Raw genomic sequence first — 17,137 nt, forward strand, 5'->3', positions numbered from 1 at the left:
AATCGAGAATATGTGGGTGGAGTTATCGTCGGTCAATCAAACAGTCGTCAATTCTCGGAGACGGTGCGGAGACAGTTAATACCTATTTCTAGTCAAAATTCCCAACGGTGATAACGTCGTTCAGAATAAAGTAATTTGACTGAAATCTTCAATATTTTCTTTTTTTTTTATCACCTTTTTTGAATTGTTATAGCAAGAATGACCAACTCTTTATTAAACTCTTGACTAATGTATCTTTAATGACTCAAGTGTCAGTGATGGTATTTTATGTTTAATGTGTCTTTTATGTTGCTTTCCAACAAATTATGGAGATTGAAGTTGTCAAATTGATATATTTTGTAATGTTACAGCTTTGAATACAACTGTACATAGTATTGTACAACCTGCTCCTATATATTGGCCAATAGGATTGGTGCTACCTGTCCTGGCAGCATTGGTAATAGTACTAGTAGCAGTGATTATAAGAAGGAAACGACGTGAGTATATGAAACAAGTTCGATAGTACTACATGGACCAGGAACCGAGCATGACGTCATCACCGCCATCTTGAAATTGTGACGTCCCTCAATCGCTGCACAATTGTCCATGAAACACCAATGCCATGTTGCATGACGATTGTACTTGAAATGTCAGGGCTTTACACCCGCTTTCCATGTACGCCTTCCACCGGCGAAAAAGTCGGTCTAATGCAAATATAATCGGACCGTTTCCATGTAAGCGTTTCTCGACATGGTGGTATTATAAGAAGGTGGAGAATGAGCGTAAACAATGTCTGTCTCCATGCTGTACAGAGAAATTCTCATTTATGAAGTCATTTACAAGAGATTCCCCAAAATTTTCAACTATTTTTCTGTACACACGAAAATACAAGAAATCGCTCGTGGAAACACTGTGTTTTCCTCTGCCGAAGAAAACACGTACATGGAAAGTATTTCGAAATGGGTCGATGAGTAGCGCTTCCGGGCCATTTCCTGGTCCAAATATTCGGACAATTGAGTAGCTGATTATTTGCAAATAGAGACAATGTTCAGAAGAGACATTTCATTTATTTCATTCTATAGAATTTAACACGAATTTCATCCTAATCCCAGAGGATATAGTTTTGCATATATATTTAAAGTAGCTAAGTCTCTAACTCAGTATCATCCAAAATCTTCGACATTGAAAACACGAATTATTTGTCAATTTAAATCAACATTGATGGCCTTCTGATATCCAATATTTAAGACAAAATAAACATTTTACAATTGGTACACGAATCGTGTACCATAGTACGTTTCAGCGCCATTTGTAACAATGGATTCGAAAAACGAGGCTAGGCATATTCCACAAGTCATGTCAAACGGTGACGCTATATTCTTATCTGGAGAGCATGCCCAATAAATACTAACGCCGTAGACTGGAATAACCAGACGCTAGAGATTGAAATCCGATTGAGAATACTGGAATATTTCGCCGAAACTAACTGATTAGAAATTACAGTAAAAACAGAAACGATTACATTATTGTATGCAGTGTGACCCATTTGTGTCAATTTCTAAGTCCCAAATATTAGCGACTTAGCTCCTTTAAGATTTATAGAAACCTTGTTGAAAATCGTCGCCCCCCACCCCTTTAAGATGAAACGAAATAGTGGTTCGGGTTGTAAACAAGCTGAAATACAAGAACATAACCCCAATACCATGTGAATAATATAATTTTCATGAATTGTGTAACCATTTGATTGTGTTTCAGGAAACGACGAAAGCACACCAGGTAAGGAATTCCCGTATAATTTGAGACGATTGAATTCAAATCACGTGTAATCGAAATATACAATTTCAAAAAGAAAAGAAAATTAAATAATTTTAATAAGTGAATGAAATATGGTTTAATGGCACGTGAGCACCAACAGAGCTATATTGCGCCAAACATATGTCGATTGTTTCGAGACAAGCTAAATCATATCACAAAATTTTATATGCATAAATATACTCTTCAAAAGAAGTAGGGGATTTTCAGATGGAAATACCTATGCAGGTTGTGATATGATAAATAGTCATGGACACTTGACATGCTTTGAGAGTATGTTCACATATGAAGAACTTATCGCCCCAACAGAACCACTGGTCTACACATGCGACACGCAATAGCGCCATACACGTGGGAGGGGTTCATTGTCAAATTTGACACTTCAAGGAAGGGTTGATGAAAACTGCCGCGTGCTGGTTTATCCTATGGATGTTTGCTTTCCTATCGGCTCTTGCATAAGATTTACTGTTTAGCATATCTTTACTTTAGTGTGTTACGTTTAATTTGCAATGATACGTCTTCAACATGATGAACGTCTACGTGCTATTGGTATGCTTCACATGGGTTCTACACAGCGAGCAGTAGCCAACATGCTTAATGTTTCACAGTCTGTGATCAGCAGACTGCGGAACCTGTACCAACAAACACACAATGCTGATGATAGACCTTGTAAAGGTCATCCCAGAGCCACTACACAAGCCCAGGATCGATACATTCGTACACAGGTCCTGCGAAATCGAGGACAAACGACCAATCAGCTTTCTGTAAACTTGTACCAAGTTACAGGAATTCGAGTTACACCACAAACGATTAGAAATCGGCTACATGCAGCCAATTTGCACGCACGACGACCGCGTTTTGTGCCTCCATTAACTCGCCAGCACATGCCAAATAGGAGTCAATGGTGTAGGCAGCGTAGAAATTGGAGTAATCGTCGATTTGCGCGTGTGGTGTTCTCAGATGAGTCCAGATTTACTCTGGATTTCACCGATAGGCGTGCTCGCGTTTGGAGGCGTGTAAATGAGCGTCATGCATAGGCGTACGAGCCAGGGGGGCAAGCTGACATTTCGGGCAGACGGGTAAAGTGAAAAAAAAAATTATTTCTCTACTTGGCAAAATAAAGTGCCCGAAATCTAATAAAACACTAATTTTACGGGCTGGAATAGCAGTAAAACGCTTTTCTTGGGGGGTCTATATAAGGTCAGCTCCGCTTCTTCGCCTCTCGAAGAAAACCAGCGCCGCTGTCTGTAAACCTGAAATTTTTTCGGGCATTTCTAGTTTTGCTTCCCTGTCATCGAGCCCTAATAAAACACTAATTTTATTTTTATTTTAATTGAATACCACGAATTTGTACTGAGTTGACTATGGATTAAAACATTTTGTCTGGAGCCACTCTACTTTGTGCGACATGTTTCGGGCATCGATTATGATCTGTGAATGTAACTGCAACAGTCTGATTGGATGGTTGGAATTCAGAATGGGATTTGGGTTACAAAACCATTGGATACTTTTGGAATTGCTTACACGGGCTAGAATAGCAGAAAACGCATTTGCGGTGGTTAAATTTTCAAAAATTTCTCCGAGAGGGTAAGACCCCCATACCCCGCGACGATTGATAGGTTGTTTGGAATTCGGGTCAGCCAGGCAGGCTATATTGGACCAAATTGAAGTTGCTGTATTCACAGGCTGGAATAGCCGGAAAACGCGTGTGCGGCAGTTAAATTTTCAACATTTTCTCACAACGGTCCCGTCTCCGTGGACTGTAAACTATTGATCTTTTGATTGGAATTCGAGCCAGCCATCTTAATTAGCCTATATTAGACCACTTTGAAGTTGCTTTGTTCACGGGCTGAAATAGCGGGAAAACGTGTTTGCAGCCGTCAAATATTCCAAAATTTTCTGGGGGGGGGGGGGAGTCTACACAAGGTAAGTTCCGATTCTTCTCTTCTCGAGGAAGACTGCGCCGCTGTCTGTAAACCCGAAATTTTTTCGGGCATTTCGGGTTCCTGCACCCCTAACTGTCATCAAGCCCGTACGCCTATGGCGTCATGCTAACGTTAACGTCAGACAGCATGACAGATTAAGGCGTGGGTCTGTTATGGTGTGGGGAGGAATCACCATGACTGTCAGAACGGACTTGCATATTGTTCAAGGAGGGTTCACTACCGTGACCACATCCTGGCACCGATAGTTCTACCCTTTGCTCAACGTGCAGGTCGACGTTTCATCTTTCAAGATATAATGCCCGTGCACACCGCGCTCGTGTCGTGAATGACTACCTCCAGCGCCACCATATTGTCCATATGCCTTGGCCAGCCATGAGTCCTGACCTTTCCCCTATAGAGCATGTCTGGGAAATGATCGGGAGACGTGTTCGTCGACGTCAACGTCAATCGACAATACTGCAAGAATTGGCCGTGGCACTGCAAGAGGAGTGGGTCAGATTGCCTCAAATCGTGATTGGACGGTTGATTAGGAGCATGCCACGACGAATTGCTCAATGTCTGAGGATTAGTGGAGCTATTACTCATTATTAAGACAAAAATCAAAAACGTCCATTTTCACTTTTGACAGTGTATCTCTTTGCGAGTGAAATGGGGCCGTCATATAAGCCGCCCATATGAACTGTTTATGTTCATGTGTAGGCAATTCGCCTGTTATTAACATACACTGGTTACCTCTAATAAAAACAGCAGTGTATTTCCTCAGTTTTGTATAGTTTCCGAATATCCCCTACTTTTTTTGACGAGTATACATTAGATGTTTTCTGGTTGGCCAGCATTAACCAAGTATTGTTGTTTACTTTTAAAATTGTTTCTAACCTTTAAATATTTGATATTTAGCCTGTCGTCCATAATATCACGCCAATTTGTAAACGTCAAATTGTAATAAACAACAACAATTTATATTATATCATTTCTGCAGTTTTGTATTGTTTCTGAATATCCCCTACTTTTTTGAAGAGTATATAAACAATATCACAGTATCACAGTAAAACAACAACACCCAATCATTTATGCAAATATGAACATTTAAAATAGAAATTATTACACACACACGCACCCACCCACACACCCACCCACCATTTCTGGCTCCATACTGCACAGAGAAATCCTCACTTATGACGTCATTTAGATGGGATTTCCCTAAACTTTTCAGTGATTTGTCTGTACACATGGAAATACAACAATTCATTCGCGGAAACACTGTGTTTTTCCTCTGGCGCAAAAACGTACATGGAAAGCGGGCCTTAGGCTTTTTTTTCGAAGTGCGCCGATGAGTAGCGTTTGGTGACCGCTAGATATGTGAGGTGCCATTATCGATAACATTTCATTTATTTTATTCTATAAAATTTAACACGAGTCTTACCGTAATCCTCGGTATCGATTCCCAGAGGATGATATATAGATGCAATTTTTTAGTTTGGGATAGGTGCAAAATGGACATATGATTTCCCACTATGCAATATTCTCTCTCCCGGCATTGGGAGTTATGGAACCTTGGTAGTTTAATCATTAGTTGCCTCATGGTGCTGTTTTCGGAACGCTAGAATTGTTTGAAACACATGGACGGTATTTTAAGATGAAACGAGAACGTGGTTCGGATTGTAAATAATTTTCATTATTGTGACCATTTGATTCTGTTTCAGGAAACGACGAAAGCAAACCCATGATAACGATATCAGGTGAGCGGTTCCCATTTAATTTGGTACAGAATATTAAAAGATAGAAAAACTATAGAATCACGTGCAATCGACATATTAATTTTAACAAGAAAATAAATTAAAATAATTTTAAGAAAGAGAGGGAGAGGGAGAAATGGGGTTTAACGTTCACTCGACACGAACTAGGTCATTTCTGGACTAACACATGGTTCAATTTTATTTCAATAATTCGCTTGCGCGTATGGGTCTTTAGCAGTGGGAGGAAACCGGAGGACCCGGAGAAAACCCACGAGGTTGAACAGACGACTCTACTCCTTGTAACGTACAACCGGGAAATCGAAACCCCGCCAATTGATACAATGACAGACCTTATGATACGGCGCGCAACAATAATGTTAAGCATATTCAGGTAACTCTAAACTCACTAAAAGGACACATAACTTTGGTAAATAAAACGGGTCATTTCAAGTTGAAAGACTTTTGTCAACATTTATTCTAGCATATATTTTCGAAGAAATACAATCTGGGATTAGTCATTAGTCTTCAAATTCACGTCTTACAAACCACGTCTGTATAATTGCTTTTGTTGCGATTATCAAGTCCCCCGCGGCAATCAAAAGAGTGCAGTGAAGAATACAGGTGGCGTTCAAAGAATTTAACCATAATCTTATTTACGATGCCCTGCAAAATCTGGGACTCCCCATTTAAAGCGACAATTCCAGGTTTTCTAAGAAAGTCAAAACATAATTATTTTTATATATGTTGCTTAATATGTTGTCAAATACTATTACACAATCATTGGAATTATTCTATTTGCAATATTTCTACTCGCCCACGGTACGTGGAAATTGTATCATTTTTCACTTGAAAACAACGTCTACATAATGGAAGTAGGGAGTTATCCCGATTGTCCAGCTCCAGGCCCCGTACATAAATCGGTAGTACTTGCAAAACGTATTCTAAAAAAATGTAAGCGGTTCGTAAACAAACAACCATTAAAGTAAACATGCAGTTCTATAGTATCACCCCAGTTGCGCATCTATTCGTTGTAGCAAGTTGTTAACAATCTCGCCTTTTTTTTTTAAAGATACTCGTACCATTAAACCGCTAGAGTATGAGGAATATCGAGCATGGATGAGAAATAAGGCTTTTTTAATTACCGGACTCAGAGATAAACTTACGGATGTAACAAATAAGCTTGGAGAAAAGAATGTTTTAGATGGAGCCATGAAAGGAATGATTCTTGGTGTAGCTAAGACAAACCTACCAAGTGGTGCCAACATGCTGGTTGATTATTTATCAGAATATGGTGATGATTCATTTCAGAAAATTATGGAAGCTTTTGAATCGTGTAATTTTGCTGACGCTAAGAAAATACTTGAATTAGGTAAGTATATATATTTTAAATATACGTTTCTTTGAGCATGTCTACGAGGTTAAGCATTTTAACTCTGTTCCTGGTTAAATACAACCATATTACATCCCACCACCTGCTTTACAAAGTATGCCTAATGTATGTTTCCATTCACTGAATGTGGGCAATGTTATTTCGACAGACACACGAGATTTCCAAGAAAATCAGTTTTTTTTTCACTCGCCTGAATCGACGGGTCACGTCATTTAGTGACACGTTCGGGAAATTATTCATTCGACTTCGACCTCGGCTATGAAAAACGACAGGATCCTATGAAGGAGAAAAACAGTATTTCCATATAGACTAGAGGTCAGTGTAGTTGCATCCTTCAGTATTATGTTGATTTGTTTTTTAGAATTGAAAAGAAGTCAAAGAATGAAAGATGACGATTATGAAATATGGACCCATAACCACATCCGTTTGGTAAATGACTTCCTAACGACCCCGGCCATTATTGGTGAATTAAGAAAAAGGTTAATCATAAACGATGTGGATAATAAAGAATTGGCTATACATCTAAAGATTGGTAAAAGAACTCAAGCAATTAAACTATTAGATATTTTAACTGAACGCGGAACTGATGTTCTGGCTGAAATCAATGCTGTTCTGGAAACCTTTGATCTACCGAAAATAACAGCGGTGGCAGGTAAGTTATTGAATTTCCGATATACCTGAGCCTGTACACGTTATGATGATTAAATGGCTACAGTAATATTTGTGGCAGTCACTGAGAGGCTACTGAGATATATAATATGTATGTCGTTCTCGTTGAGGCAGGCACCGAACACAGGGTCAAGGGACAATCAACGCGGCGAGGGAGGAAGTCGAGTTGATCGATTTTACTTTTCATTCCCCAGCCTATTTGTCTAAGATTACCCCGTTGGATCTATTACCCAACTATAAGGATCGAATACCTCGTCGAACGTTTGTTAGTTAACACCACTTAGAAATAACTGCCACCTTATCCTCAAGTATACGAAATGTACTAATTATTCGCCATATATAAAAGTTGAATAGTTCCTTAGTAGATTATCACCCTCTTGAGTCCATGTCCATTGACCCTGTTGATTTCATGTATTGTTTCAGTTTTATTGTTTTAAATTTTTCTGTATATATTTACCTCTCAATATTTTATATTACTGTATTGGCTTGATATATTACTGTATTAGCTTGATAACTTTGAGAGAATACTCCTCCAAACGTCGCCCAAATAAATAAGTGGCTGTTTTTGCATAAGTATGTGTTATTGTGTATTGCTTCTTGATCATTAGTCTTTTCTTTCTGAAGTCTTGCTAAAATCACTGTGATTAGTTAAAACATACAGCATTTCTATATTGTTAACAGGTCCAGAGCAGAATAAAGCAATGAGATATGAACACTATAAAATATGGATGAGGAACAAGACTTATTTAATCGAGAAACTGAGAGATAAGTTGGGCGCTTTAACACAGAAATTATCCAAAGAACAAATCTTAGATAGAACTTCTAAAGCAGAAATTGACAGCACAGCTGATGTTAACAAAGCCAGTGGTGCATACAAACTGATAAATTTGTTATCGGAAAATTGCGAAAGTATGGTTGACAAAATTATACCAGTACTGAAATTTTGTGGTCTGACAGCAGTAGCTTATAAGCTTACATCGGGTTGGTTGATTTTGTTATTTTTTAGGGAGAGGGGTGAAACGTGGTATTAATGTGCATCTACAATAACAAGACCATTGGATGTACGAACGTGGGTTAACGACCAGCATATGTGCACCCCTAGCCCACTCGTTTACCATAAGCACACCCACTTCTTAAAACGGTTGCTTGATTTGTAGAAACACAAAATAGATCGTTTTCGTGAGCATATGGCACCACATTCTATTGATGAGAGGATATAAACTTCCTGTTAATACTTGATTTTACAGAACTGGCAACTGGAATTTGTATTTTTACTTCTCGGTGCCTGATCTTTATTTTACTTAATGGAATGTTTAATTGAACTTTAAATTTAAAACACATCAAATAAATACTTCCACTAACAGAACTTTAAATAAAACACCAGCAATACACATAATACATTATTTTAATTGATGGAATTATTACTTGAACTTTAAATTTAAAACACACCAAATAAATACCTTCACTAATAGAATTTTAAAGTATACAGCACCCGTAATACATAATTCTAGTATCAACACTTTAAATATTTCCATAATTAGAAGCTTAAAATCTAAAGCACTCTTATATTGCCATGATTAGAACCATAAACAAATAAAGCACTCTTAATACATACTTCTATTACTAACGGGGATCACGTGGCTAAGTGGGTAAGACGCTGGCCGAGAAAGTTCATCCAGATTTTCCGGCGTGGTTTCCCTTGTCAGTGATGCAGGACGGAGGGCCTGACAAGGACAGCTGTCTAATCGTTCGGATGGGACGAAAAACCGAGGTCCCGTGTACATATTGGCATGCACGTAAAAGATCCCTTGACAGTTGGAAGTCGATATAAGAGTAGGCCATAGTGCCGCTGTCCGGGCAAAATTTCCCTCATAGCGCACTGTATGGCGTATGCCCGTCTTCATTAGCCCAGTTCGGAGCAGAACAGTAGGACGTTAAACCCCTTTTCATTTCATTTCATTTCTATTACTAACACTTTAAAATATTTCCATGATTAGAACCTTAAAATATAAAGCACTGTTTACATTAGAAAATATTGTTTTAAACAGATCTGAAATGGAGTGGAAGAATGAAAGACGACGACTTTGAGTTATGGAAACGTTGTCGAACCAAAATTGTTATTAATATCCAGTATGACTTAGATGGTATAAATGAGGAACTAAAGAAAAGGGGGATTATAAATGATGTGGATATAGCGGAATTGACGGTACATAAAGAGAGGGGTAAACGTGTTTCAGCTATAAAGTTGGTTGATATACTGTGTGACCGCGGCAAAGGTGTCCTTCCTGAGATCCGAAAAGTCTTTAAATCACGCGGCTTTGTAGGATTAGAAAAAGATCTGGAACGTAACAGAAATGTCAACGACACCAAGTAAAGCTATAAAGTTGATTGATATACTATGTTACTGCGGCAATGATGTCTTTCCTACATTTCAAGAAGTCAACTTTACGCTGTATACAAATTAATAGTTCAATCAGTATTATAATTCCGTGGTTTGGCCTAGAATAAATGCAACAGAATTTCTGTTTGCTGCAAATAGCTCCCCAAACTAACTATCCTGGACAAAATATTAAAAATGTAGATTAAAATAAGAGAGGGATGACCGCCATTCGTCATATTTTTGGTCAACTTTACACTGTATACAAATGAATAGTTAAATCTGTATTATATTTCCGTCGCGTTTTCGGGTAGAAATCGTGGAACAAGCTTTACTTTGAAGATTTCGACGTTTAGTAACAAAAGAACAATGTTGACATTTTTTCTGAGTATGTATTCGTAGTATGGGGCGCCATGCCGCCGTTATTTGGAGGGTAGCCATTTTGCGATAATATTCCAACTCATTTTTTTTATTTTCAGCTTATTTATAATGTTATCGATATATCAACTATGATTTGGCACTGTATTAATATTGGCGGGGGTCATGACCATATTTCTGATATTTTCATCACTTCATGAAGATATTTCCAAGATGGCGGCCAGTTTTGGCGGGGAAAATGGGACGATGTGCAGATTTTGATTAAGTAGTAGTGTTTAGTATAAATATATATGTTTTCGGGGGCGTATATTCCATTTATGACATTCACAACCTTGTAAAATGACATGTTCATATATTTAGCATATTTCCAATATGGCTGTCATTTGTGGTGGAGAAAATGGGACGGTGTGTTGATTTTGAATACGTAGTCGTCTTTGGTGTCCAAATGTATGTTTTCGGGGGCGCCGATTCGATTTCTACCACATACAACTGCGTAACGTGATTGTATATTAACTGATTTGTAGGCGGTTAGCTTATGCCATATTCACGGAAGCCGGTACCATGTCGTACCCATTTGACTGCAGAAAACAATATAACTGTCTTTATTTTTGGCTAATCAAATCAACTTTTGATTTGCAGCTTTGGGTATTTGAAGTGCAGTTACAAACTATTACACTCAATATTAATTAAATGTCACAGTTTACATTTTATTTAAATTGAGAGACCACCCAAAAGAATGGGTGGTGGTTATCGCTTAAATATATTTTTCAAGCTTTTTACGAATTCGAATTCACCGAATTTTGCGAACGGAAAAAAAACTGTGTGTTTTTTTGACCGAGTTTACTAATTCTTTCTTTTATGGGTGCCCTGAAAAAAAAGTCATTTCCACCTGCAATTTCCGATTTTCAAAATTCGTCGCTTTGATTTCGATCCGGAAGTTGCGACCAACTTGAGAACTTCTTTAATTGTTAGGGATCACGGTAGCTAAGTGGGTATGACGCTCGGTTTGCTAGCCTGGAGGTCGGTTGTTCGATCCCTGCATTGGCCGAGAAAGTTCATCACGATTTTCCGGCGTGGTTCCCCTTGTCAATGATGCAGGACGGAGGGCCTGACACGGACAGCTGTCTAGTCGTTCGGATGGGACGAAAAACCGAGGTCCCGTGTACACATTGACGTGCAAGTAATAGATCCCTTGACAGTGCCGCGGCCATAGTGCCGCTGTCCGGGCAAAATTTCCCTCATAGCAGAACAACAGGACGTTAAACCCATTTCATTTCATTTCTTTAATAGTTGCACGATTTTCATGAAATTTGGAACGTAAGTAGACCTCATTGATTCAACTTAACGATATTAGAAATTTCCCAACTTATTTCTCTTGGAGAAATTAAGGATCAAATTTTTGAAAAAATCGAAAAAAAAGTAGGTCAGAAAGCCTTGATTTTTTTCTGTACTAGCTAAGAAATTACTGATGCGCACACGAAATATAGTGTTTGTCGATCGATCCATTTTTCGGTTAATCATCAACGACCGTTGGACTGAAGATCATATTCAAATCTAATGAAAATCGGACCCATCAGATGGCATCGAGAGTTAAATTATGGTCTTGTCATGTTAATAAAATGTTTAATTAATAGGCTATATAACATTTCAGGCCTGAAGAAAGACCTGCAATAGGCAGATTTAGCTCTTGCATAACGTATGTTTAATAATGGCCATAAATAACGCTATTAACATAACTGTACGCGATTTCAGTAGATTATCTACGATAATTATGTATGGTTAAATGGTCGAGAGCGAGACATTAAGTAATATATTGATACTGCACGAGGCGTTAACCGAGTGTTGTTTCAATATATTATGCAATGTCTTTAGCTCGAGACCATTAAACAAATTAAAATACAGACACTATCCCGCACGTGCTTTTCAATGAAATACGCCACGCGAGTCCAATATTCCATCAATTAAGTGTACGATTGGCAAGTTGCCCGTACATTATTGGAAATAATGGTACGCCAATATCAAAGGATGACGTCACATCTGTATTTTAAATTGAATTATACAAAACCGCTTGACACATCGCTGCGATATGATTGGTTTAATTGTAGAACAGGATGTGGAGGAAGGGTCCGGAAGGAAGTCGGTTACTATGCGACAATAGCAGGCGCTAATTTTTCTTTTCTTTAGATTTGTTTACTCTAATTGCACTTGATATAATAGCAGGCTCTGTTTTTTTTCAGATTTTTTGTAGTGAATTTTGCGAGACAGACTAAATTAAATCACAAGATATAAGTTATGTATATTTCAAAATATCATCACAAATCAGTAAATATTTAACATCATACATTATCACTATCAAATATATCACAGTCAATTAAATATAATTAAATTACAATAAATATGAGTAAAATGTAATTATTTACAGTTGAAATTTCTAAGATAAGTCTTTCTCTTTTAAAACGTGTAGCATTTGTCCATGTAAACCCGGTTGGATAAATGTGAAAACAGAACCCCATATAAAAACATGTACGGCGTATCTACAAAAAGAATTGTATTTCATCCATATCCACATACTACTCGGAGTGTTTCGTTTAATTAGACCTAATCCAACTCACGGATTTGTCGACTCGGGACAATGTTTCGGGGATATGCCATACCATACCCAAGAACTTTTAAATTTTGTTTAAGTTCAGAAATATGTAAATGGAATAAAATTGATTATGTTCATGTTGATTTATTAACCCCGTAAATATAAATAGCAATTTATATTAGGCTGAACTAGATTAGAAAAAAGTTACAATAATTTGTATTTTTTTAAATTTCTTTTTTGTATAATGTGTTCAGAATTAGTTACATGTATTTTATTTTGTATAACATGTTTAGTTACAGATGTATTATGTAAGAATTGTGTGACGTCACCCTTTGAATTTGTCGTATCATTATTTAAAATAATCGTACGGGTAACTTGTCAATTGTACATTATTTATACTAGTGAAATATTGGACTCGCGTGATGTATTTCACTATAAAAGCACAGTCTCTTGCTTAAGCCATTGCGTAATATATTGTAAAAACACTCGGGCTTGTGGCCCTTTTGTTGTTACAATATATATCACAATAAATATATATTATACTAAAAATACAGACTTGACGTCCTCCTTCAATGTTAGCATACCATTATTTCAAATATTGGACATTGAAATGCAGGTGTAGGATATTTTCCGTATTTAAACGCCCTCACTCAGTATCAATATATTACTCAATGTCTCGATCATTAAGAAAACTTACAAATAAACATGGAATTAAGTTATATATTGCAATTAAAATTTTCTATAAAAGTTTAAAACTTTATCATATAGACCCGGTTGCGCATACAGATGTTGTAAGGTCAGCGGTAATGCTTCGATCTAATTGCCTTAAGATGTTTACAGGCAATCAGAATATGCTTAACACTGCCAAAGGAAGCTATGGCATTGTATACGCTTTAAGATGAAAATCTGAGTTCAAAAATTATGACTAATGCGAGAGCGACACAAAACAACTCCATCCCGCCTGTTGGATCTGGGAGCCACGCTGTCTGGCTAACCCGGAGGTCCAGCGTTCGATCCCTACGTTGGCCGAGAAAGTTCATTGGGATTTTCCAGTGTGGTTCCACCTTATTAGTGGTGCAGGACCGAGGGCCTGGCAAGGGAAAACGTATAGTCGTATAGCAGTTGGAATTCGATATATCAGGTTGGCCAGTTTCCTAACAGAGGCTTACTGTGATGAAGTTTGATTTTTGCCTACAAGAGCCAAAGACCGTTCTCAGCGGCCATGAATAAAATCATTAATATATAATTTAAAATCTGGGTATGGTGTTAAACATTGAGATATAGGTATTTTGTATTTTTTTAGTTATAGATGCATTATGTAAAAATTAGAGCTGTTAGTCCTTGCAATAATAGTTCAAAAATTGAAGATAATGAGAAAAAATGAATATATTGAAAGTTTCAGTCAGTCTGTGCGAAGTTATGAGTTTTTGAAGTAAATTGTTAATTATCGCAGGAAATGTTTGTCTCGATTATCGTTATACTTAAATGTCCGAAAGAGAGCTGCAATATAGGCAGATTTAGCTCTTACTGTTTTGCTCCGACTGGGCTAATGAAGATGGTTTTTCGTGACATGTTTATTTACCATGTTTAGATATTATATTTCTCTTTTCATTAATGTTAGTAAATCATCGTATTTTTATTTACCATGTTAAAATATATTTATATATTAATATTAGTATAGACATTAATAATGTTTATTTACCATGTTTATGTATTCTACTTTGTCTTATTAATGTTAGTAAATCATAGACTGTAATATGTTTATTTACCATGTTTAGATATTCTATTTTTTTAATTAATGTTAGTAAATCGTACTATTTTACTTAACATGTTTAAATATATTTATGTTAATGTTAGTATAGACCTTAATAATTTTTAACGAAAGAAATATAACTTTGTACTGACTATTTAAAACATCTTTATCAAAATAATTGTGATTGAGTAAAATAACCCTAATCCAGTAAGAGGCGTGGCACATTTTCAAAATGATCTCTGGAGATTACATTTCAAATGTAGGTATCGGAACAATGAATATTTTGTTGGATTAGTTTCAAAGTAATTTGCCTTATTTTAAGGTTACGCCCTTAGTGTATTTAGAATAGAGAAATCTTATTCTAGAAAGAAACAGTCCTTTATTATTATGTATTGTTAAAATTCGTAATACCTGTGAATATTATACATTAGTATCTGGTATGCTACTATTTAAGTGACGTGTATATTACAGCTATCGAAACCCATCCGTTTTATCGTTATATTTTTAAATCCAAGCCCAAAATAAATACATTTTATAAATAGCCTAGATCTAATTTAAGATCATACACAGTAGATAACTATAAATTTTGTTTTCCAGTAATTGATATTTATAATACTTGAGAATTAAACACGTGTAGACGTTGGCAAGAAGGTAAAAAAAAATCCTTGACAGCTGGAATTTGACATTGCTCTCATATTAGTCATATCCGCCATTGTTGTTGATCACACATCTCTGGATCATTTTTGTCGGAAGAAAAACATTCCGGTAACTTATGGGAGGCGGGAATTATTTTTACCAACAGTGATTCGTGTCACATGCCTTTTGGAGCGAGTTAATTCATTGAAAATGCAAAAGAAAATTCAAAAAGAACATTCTCAGTATGGTGACATAGTTCGACAAATTAGATTAGAATGGTTCAGCGATACTTTGATTTAATCAAATATGGAGGACCGAGACTTAGCTTCGATCAACCAGTACGGTGGTTGAAATTATTGCACACGTTTGTCAAACCTTCAAAGGCTAATATCTTCGCTTCCAATAGAGTAATTTGAATGAAATTTTCAAATTATTCATTTAACATCATCTACTTCCGAACTATTATAGCAAGAATGGCTAGGTTTTTTATTTATCTAAATCTTACATAATGTATCTTTAATATATAGCAGCGACGTAATTCCTAACGTGTATGCTTTAGATCACAACGTCTGTGACAAGGAGCAGGGTCGATTATTTTCCTGGTGGACCCCCCCCCCCCCCACACACACCTCCCACAGCTAAAAATTCCTACGCCCAAGACACACGGGAGTTAATTAAAAACTGAAATCGTAAATTAAAACAAAATAGCGATACCAATATTACTTGCTAAGCTAGTTGTTTTCAGCCTTTTTTTGCCAACGGCACACCTTGGAACACATGAATAATTGGCGGCACACATGGCTAAATATATATGAAAAATATTTGAATTTAGCAAAATAAAAACATGGCAAGTCATAGACGGCATACAACCGTGGACAGAGACTAGTCATAGACACATAGAATGACTGAAACTAAATAAAGAAAAAACGCAGCTATGAACTTATTTTATTGTAGTGTTTTGAATTTCATCAGTCAAATAGCTGACTTCTTCAGTGAGAAATTTTCTTAATGTGCCGTTCAAAATTCCGCGGCACACTTACGAAGATCTCGCGGCACACATGTGTACCCTGGCACACTGGTTGAGAATCACTGTGCTAAGCGAACGTGCTTCTTGTAGGTTTTCTCCCACTGTTAAATATGTACTACATGTTAGTCCTGAATTAAACATACATTTCTTTAGGCCTGAAATGTTATATAAACTATCAATTAGACATTTATTAAAATGACAGGACCATAATCAACTCTCGACGCCATCTGATGGATCCGATTTTCATTAGATTTGACGATGTGTAGGTGGCAGGTATGTTACGCACTGTTTCCAGTTGATGGTTTAATATGATTAAAATTTCCTCATTTAGCTTATTCTTTGAATGGCATTTAGTAATTGGAACATAATCAAAAACACACTTTTATGGATAACAATTACTATGGTTTATTTCACTGCGACGTTTCAACAAGGTTTCACAAGTCGTTATCAAACATATACACAAATAGATAAAAAATGAGAAAGATATGAATATATATACAAACATCAGTGCGAACTATCCAATGGAATGCAAGGTGGGTGAGCATGATTAGCTATAACAAGCTATTGATGTAACAAATGTGCATAATCATATTTAACTACTGGCATTTTCCAATACTGAATCGATTGTATATTCTATACCCACAACCCTCACATTTTATAATCCTCTGTTATCAATATGTAAAATTTGTATGTTTCAATTATTTTCTACAATTTATTTAGCTAATCACAGTATTTTATGTCTATGTAACCCAATTACAATATCTTACCGTTCATATTTATAATTATAAAAGGTTTCATCATAGGGCATTCGGCTTAATTTATCATTATTTATTTATATTTTACTCAA

The 17,137-nt window shown here is 36.6% G+C and overlaps 1 protein-coding gene across 1 annotated transcript in view; it reads left to right on the forward strand.

The window, feature by feature from the left end:
* Positions 1-14,999, forward strand: part of LOC126808709 (uncharacterized) — a 28,583-nt gene extending 13,584 nt beyond the window's left edge. The window contains exons 10-16 of the mRNA XM_056098271.1: positions 351-476; positions 1,735-1,755; positions 5,441-5,476; positions 6,543-6,842; positions 7,225-7,515; positions 8,214-8,513; positions 9,581-14,999. Of these exons, the coding sequence (XP_055954246.1) occupies positions 351-476; positions 1,735-1,755; positions 5,441-5,476; positions 6,543-6,842; positions 7,225-7,515; positions 8,214-8,513; positions 9,581-9,906 (1,400 nt within the window). The 3' untranslated portion in view covers positions 9,907-14,999. The remainder of the gene's footprint in view (positions 1-350; positions 477-1,734; positions 1,756-5,440; positions 5,477-6,542; positions 6,843-7,224; positions 7,516-8,213; positions 8,514-9,580) is intronic.
* The last annotated feature ends 2,138 nt before the right edge of the window (positions 15,000-17,137 follow it).

This window comes from Patella vulgata, chromosome 1, assembly GCF_932274485.2.
Source record: "Patella vulgata chromosome 1, xgPatVulg1.2, whole genome shotgun sequence".
NCBI lineage: Eukaryota > Metazoa > Mollusca > Gastropoda > Patellidae > Patella > Patella vulgata.